Genomic DNA, 7264 nt, shown 5'->3' with positions numbered 1-7264 from the left:
TTAGGTGTTAAGCCTTTGTTAAAAGGTGCTTAAAATGATTAAAGACAACAAAAAAAAAACAGTGTGATTGTGTTGAATTGTGTTTGGGAAATAACGATGTTGGTTGAGTATACATTACATTTACATTTACATTTACATTTACATTGAGTATAGAAATGTGTAGGTGGCTTAACTTACCCTGTCTTGAGGCACAATTTACGTGCCAAGACACAACTTTTTTGGAATTGTAATGCTTACATTTATTCTGATTCTTTCTTGGGATACACAACATCCTGAAATATATGTAGATATCTTTGTTAGAAAAAATTATATATTTCCCTTGGCAGACTGATGCTGAATAAAGATATTCTCGATTTACCCCATTCTCCCCTACATATTAAGTACGTGTGAGATATCAATCACAGTCTTGTCCATAGCTAGTGTGGTGACTTATATTAAATATCTTCCAAGTCCCAACTATGCAGATTGGATGTTATTAAACCCCAAAAGAATTTCTGGCATCGCCGAAGAACTTTTGGAGTGGACATGCAGCAGACATTGCGTCTATGCTCCCTGTTGATTTGGTCTTGTTTATTAATGCAGTGTCTCTAATCTTCTTTTGTCTAGAACTGGCTTTCACGTACCCCACTGAGCACTCTGCCATTCCAGCTCTCACCAACGGTCTTCTCACTTCTTCAAGTCTCACATCTTGGTTTTTCAGCCACATCCTGGTCAACTCAGCAGAATCACTGGGAGTTTTGCATTAATTAATGAGACAATAACGTTATTCATCATTTGAGTCATGGTAGGCCTTACAAGTAAGGATCGGGCTATTCAACCTACAACTTAATGGAATTTATTGTGCTTCATATTTACATCCAATTGCTCATTAATTTCAGTTGAATTTATGTAAAAATATGTTCCTGTGTGACTGTATATTTTTCAAAACATAATGAGGCACTCTAGGCAGAATGTGATACCACTGGGTTGCAATCACTGAAATCTAGACATTTATGCAGTTATGGCACCATCTAGAGGCTTTATGGGTTATTCTCCAAACCAATATCCTCATGGGGCCCCTACTCCTCTGGCAAAACAAAACATAACCAAATATCCTTCTCCACAATCCATAATAAAGCAATTGAAAATGAAATCGAATGTAATCAACGTAATGCTATTCTTCAACTTCACTAATAATGTCAACAGTATGCAGCTAAGCAATATCATGCAATTCACAAATTAGTTTCAGCATGATCATTTGTTTAGACACGCTTCAACCACTCTTGAGTCTGAACTTTGCTCCCGTCTACTTTTTGAGGGAGCATGATAATTCGGGCACTCTAGAGGTGGGGTTACATATCAATGTGAGATGCTGACGTATGAAGCTCTGAAAAACTTCCGAGCCATGAGTTGGAGTTCGCGGACATGGAGTCAATGAAGAAATGGCACCCTCGCCCCTTAGCCTTATGCAATCTCCTTTTCGTTGTTGTTTATTGGCAATCTACTTTAGCTGGTGGTAAGTTGAGATAATTAACTATTGTTTAATGTTATTATATTAAGTGGATGGGAAATGCTCACTTCGTGTTGTTCGAGAAAGTTGAAGTATTTGTTGTGCTTTCAGTTTAAACGTGTAACATTTCGACAAAAGTTCACTGAACGACATTGTAACATTGCTGACGTTTTTATTGTCGGCATGTGTTTTTTATAGGGATTTATATTTTCATTCGGTTACATGCCAAACATTCTAGTATTTATTAGAAACGAATAAAGCTGCCCTCATAATTTGGCTTGTAACAATGTACGTTATAATTCAGACATCGAGGTATACTGTTGAAGCAAACAATATGTGTCCACATAATTTCCAAAGGTAGCAAGGCAGTGTAGCCTAGTCTTCAAATCGTCTTCTGTAAAATGTGCATAATGTCAAAGTGGGCCCACCTACAAAATGTAAACAAACAATTTACTCCATGACATTTTCGCTGACATGACACTTGATTTCTGTCTGACAAGATAATGCAATTGCACTAATCTCACGAAGGTATCATGGGATACATTACATTTAAAGGGTATATTTAATTATTTGAAATTACTGGACTACATCCAGACGGTGGCTTTAAAAGTACTTAATGCTTCTCTTGCTATAAAAAAAAGTACGTGATTCCTCAAGAAACACAGACAAAAAAAGATTGGGATCACTGCTAGTTTTAAGGTTATGGCCTATTTTATCCCATCCTCGTCGATTACTTTGGGCTCCCGAGTGATGCAGAGGTCTAAGGCACTGCATCTCAGTGCTAGATGTGTCACTACAGACACCCGGGTTCGAATCCAGGCTGTATCACAACGGCCGTAATTGGTAGTCCCATAAGGCGGTGCACAATTGGCTCAGCGTTGTTCGGGTTTGGCCGGTGTAGGCCGTGATTGTAAATGCGAATTTGTTCGTAACTGACTTGCCTAGTTAAATAAAGGTTATATTTAAAAATATATATATACATATAAATTGGCATGGTAGGCAATGTAACCAATCCCAGCCCTCCTTTTACTTGCATCATTGCGCATCCTGTGCAATGACAGAGGTGACCATTTAATTTAAAAAAATTCACATTCACTCTGTTGGTAATGCACACAAATTGGGTCATACCTGTAACTCTAAAAGCAGCAGAGATCCCACTTGCAAGTAGAGTATTATGTTCTTTAAAAAATAGAAAAATTAGCCAAATCAAAACTATTTTATTTTCAATATTCATGTTTATATTTTGGAATATTCATAAATTAAATGTAAAAAAAAGTGTTAGAAATCAAAATACTACTCCTATTAGAGCAAGCGGTAAAGCTTAATCTGACACTTTGTAGCACCTATAGATGAAACACTATGGAGTCTTAAATGTCATAAATAGACCAGCTTCGATCAAGTATTTCTCAATTATGCTTTTAGATACAAATGTCAACAAACCTTCCTCCAAAGGACTATTCGATGGATAAATATTGTGTCTGGGGTTTTGTGAAGAATCACTCCAAACATCCTTGTTTATCGGTGTTATAGCTTCACGTTGCTTGCTTAGCGAGTACCACCCTGGCTCGAACTCGGGACCCCTGCTTTGCTAACACAGGTGACCGCCCTCCGCTGATTCACAAATTTCCAACGGTTTGAGCCACCCAAAAGGTAACAATTGGATGGCTCCATCCGTGACATTTCAAGCTAGCTGTGGAGTGGGCTTACGGTACATTCTTAACTCCGTTACACTCACCCTCTTTAAACTCGCTACACAGCGAACCCAGCTGTTGAGCTGAGCCCATTTGCGCATCTGGATCACGGCATCACTGTTATGCATGTCATGTTGCTTGCTTAGCAGCTCAACATGGATGTCATGTCACTTTAATTCAGCTCATACCTGGCTCGAACTTGGGAACTCTGCTTTCTTAACACACATAACAAACCTTGACCACTTTCCAACGGTTTGAGCCACCCAAAAGGTACCAATCGGATGGCTCCATCCGCGACCTTTCAATCTAGCTGTGGAGTGTTCTTAACTCCGTCACTGGTGGCTCTTGCTTGACTTGTTTTCGGTGAGCTGTTGGAAATTTAGGCTAGGACCAGGGACACCTTACTTTGTTTGAAAATGAGGATTGAGACTAGTGTTTTTGTCTAATGATTCATTCTCCCCACAGACTGTCCTGCAGATGGGCGCACCTGGGTGCCTTTTGGACAAAGATGCTACCACTTTGTCCATGGAGAAGAAGACATGGCTAAAAGTTATACGATTGCAGCTGCGAAGTCTCTCTGCTCAGGACATGGTATTTACAAGTCATCAATATGTTGCAACTTTTTTTTGTTATCATTGTAGGCCCAGGGATCAATTTCCAAAGACAAAAAAAATTATAAAAAAAACTGTTGGGGTCTCAACTATTCAAAGTTAGAGTAGTAGAATACACAACACAAGGTGCAATTTCGAAATTAGCTTGTGCATAAGCAGTTTTCGTCTTGTAAATTTCACTTAGTGCCCCCCCCCAAGAAGGCTAAGGCCAGCTCTGACTGCATGTATGGATGTAGGTATGCAAACCTGTGAATCACTGTGGCCCCCATGATGAGTTCAACGTTTTTGTGTCCCCCATCCCCTCAAATTTGCCCATTCCTGATTTAGCTGATAGGCTTTGATTTAATTTAACCATTTTAAACTACTCTCAATGTTTGTTTTTCAATTGCAACAGATTGTCTTGTGTTTTCTCTTAGAATTGGTGAGTGTCCAAAGTGCAGAGGAGAATGATTTCATCATCAAGTACAGTCCACAGGTGTGGAAAGGCAACATCCATGTGTGGTTGGGCATGTATTATGACAGTGACGGTAAGTAAGAACTGATATTTATTCTGAAATTATGGCACCTCTGTATTATGAAGGCTACTTTGCCCTATTATGTGATTGTACCGCATAATGTGGTTATGTCACCGGCTGGCATAATCCATATTATACAATGGGTGGGTCTAATCCTGAATGCTGATTGGTTAAAAGCACATTCCAGCCGGTGTCTATTCCACAAGTTACCACAGGCATTTTAATGTCATAGATTTAGCCGATTTACTCTGTTCCATCTGACTGCGCAATCCGCTGTTTCATCAGCCCAGTAAGGGAAGTTATGAACTTGATCTCCACTATAAAAAGCATCTATACATGATATGGAAAAAATCCAACACCACTGGTATTCTTCGAACAGGGTTATTTTGACTGTGCATAACTTTATTTCTTTCAGACAAGGTTTGTTTGGCTTATGAAGGAAAGACAAGTCAAATTAACAGAGGGAGAGAGAATAAGTGAAGTAATTGCTATTTTTCAAATTTTGATGTCTTGTTTTTTCTGTTTGATAAGATGAGGACTTTAAGTGGCAAGATGAGACGGGCCTGAGCTTTAAGAACTGGGGGAACAGCTCCAGCTCGCCTGACTTGATTCCCATGGACACCTGTGTGGCAATGCACAGCACCACAGGGGAGTGGGAGAAAGTCAGCTGTGTTGAAAACCTAGAGAATGGAGTGGTCTGTGAGACTGCTGAAAGTAAGGCCCTATTTTTGTATTTTTTTTTCAGCAGCATTTGTCTTTCTACTCGGGACACCCCATAACGAACATCGTCTGTGCTCAGCGGGCGGCCTTCAAATAACCTCCAAACACAGAAAAATTTCATTTCCCGCCGACATAGACCAGTGGACGGACATAGGCCCACTGTAGCAGCCATGTGTTGTTTTGACAATTTGATCAACAAGTGTATACAGATGTTGTTATTTTCATTCATATTAGTTATTTTTATGTTTCACTAATATATTGTTCATTTATTTTTCAGAAGCAGAGAAAAACGGCAAACCCGGTAAGAGAAGCAAAGCCATTTTTCCTTTATTTTGTTCTTAAATAGCCATACAGTAAGATCAATGGTAACCTCTCTCCCTGCATTGTTTATGTCCTGCTCAGCTACTAGTCCACTGCTCTCAGCTCTGGTCATTCTGAGTGTGGTCGCCATCATGGGGATCTCGGCAGTCTTTTGGTTCCTGCACCAGAAGCACCAATTCGGTGCCGTCCTCGCATCGTTCGAGTACCACCCCCCGTTCAGGGCTCCCACCTCTGACGAGGCCTGCCTAGTGGAGACCGAGGAGACAGAGGAGACAGAGGAGGCTGATGACATGGCTTAATGGAGATCCTGCTCTTAGATTCTGCTGTGTGGAGTCACTGTTGGAGGAGAGGCCTAGAGAGAAAAAGGTGACCCTCTTAATTAAGACTGGTTCCATTGTTCCGAAGAGATGCTTTGACAGGTAAAATCACATCCTGCTATGGAATGACATGCGTAGCAACACTTTTACCACCAACTAGTGCCACGGTATGTCCCGTCCTTTGCACTTTTGCCTGTCTGAATGGGCTCCCATGTGGGTATTGGGTCAGTCTGCTCTTTCTTCTTCTTTGTTGTGCTAGCCAAACAGGATATGGACGAAAATATGTTGTCAAATGACATTTAGCCTACGCACCGAATGCGTTGCATGCCGTTAATTCGATACTCTTTTGAATTGTGAGAATCACGTGTTTCAATCGTCAAAGAAGTTGGGTCTCCCGACGTCTTCTGTCTGCATAAAGTTGGCGATCTTTGTACCGCATGGCGAGTCTGACATATGTAATCATTCACACATCTTTATGTTGTATTGCCCTTGTCAGTGCTCATACTTTTCAATGTGTCTCTTACCCTAGTGTCAGAACTTTGAATTTCTTAGTTCTCAATATGAGATCAATACAAGTCATTGAAAGTACAGAGGGACTAATCCATCATTCATACCTCAAACAAACAGATCAAGGCTTGTAAAATAGGTCAAAGAGACACATTTCAACCAGTGTGCATTTCTTTTTTCTCAGCAAGGGATCTGTAATCCTGTGTCCCATTGTCGTTTGTGTGCTGTGAAAGGCTTCTACAGATGATTACGTTTATAATAAGATATGATTTGTTGTGCATTAGTCTGTAATGACATGTATGAACTTCTATTCTATTCGTTTGAGTGAGGATCGTTTAGTCTTTCTCTAACAATGTCCTTGGTGGGACTACCTGAATAAACACTCATAATTAATTTCTTACAAAGCTATTAATCCAAATTCGAATTCATGAATATGGTCAGTAGTTTTACTAATGCATTAGTGATATGTTACAGTTTGAGGAGTGGTCCTTTAAATGGTGTTTTGTCAGCACTACATCCCTGAAGTTCTATGAATGTATTTGAAAGCGTTTTGCTGATTACCTTGCTATATTTGTTTAATTTGGCTTAAACTAAGCCCTGCTTGTTACACACAATAAAGTTTGGGCATCACCTGTGAGCTGGTCTCGTGTGACCAAGTCCATTCTTTAAAAAAAAAATGTTTTACCCCTTTTTCTCCCTAATTGGTAGTTAGTCTTGTCCCATCGCTGCAACTCCCATACGGACTCGGGAGAGGCGAAGGTCGAGAGCCGTGCGTCCTCTGAAACACGACCCTGCCAAGCCGCTCTGCTTCTTGACACACTCTTTGCTTAACCCGGAAGCTTGCCGCACCAATGTCTCGGAGGAAACCCTGTACACCTGGCGACTGTGTTAGCGTGCATGCGCCCGGCCCACCACATGAGTCGCTAGAGTGCGATGGGACAAGGACATCCTGGAATCGAACCAGGATCTGTACTAACACTGCGATGCAGTGTCTTAGACCGCTGCGTCACTCGGGAGTCCCCCTTCAAGTCCATTCTTGTTGAAGCCTGAAGTCCGAGGCTACTTGTAAGTTATGAGCCTGCCTGTATTTATT

The 7264-nt window shown here is 40.7% G+C and overlaps 1 protein-coding gene across 1 annotated transcript; it reads left to right on the top strand.

The window, feature by feature from the left end:
* The first annotated feature begins 1215 nt into the window (after positions 1-1215).
* LOC110520063 (CD302 antigen) lies at positions 1216-6813 on the top strand. Its single transcript, XM_021597068.3, has 6 exons — positions 1216-1495; positions 3646-3771; positions 4208-4318; positions 4838-5020; positions 5304-5327; positions 5429-6813. The coding sequence occupies exons 1-6, from the start codon at positions 1405-1407 to the stop codon at positions 5644-5646; spliced, it is 753 nt and encodes a 250-aa protein (XP_021452743.1). The 5' UTR covers positions 1216-1404; the 3' UTR covers positions 5647-6813.
* Positions 6814-7264: the final 451 nt, after the last annotated feature.

The sequence above is a fragment of the Oncorhynchus mykiss genome, chromosome 3 (assembly GCF_057628025.1).
Source record: "Oncorhynchus mykiss isolate SJ-2025 chromosome 3, ASM5762802v1, whole genome shotgun sequence".
NCBI classification, from domain to species: Eukaryota; Metazoa; Chordata; class Actinopteri; order Salmoniformes; family Salmonidae; genus Oncorhynchus; species Oncorhynchus mykiss.
This window is presented reverse-complemented; position numbering and strand designations above follow the sequence as displayed.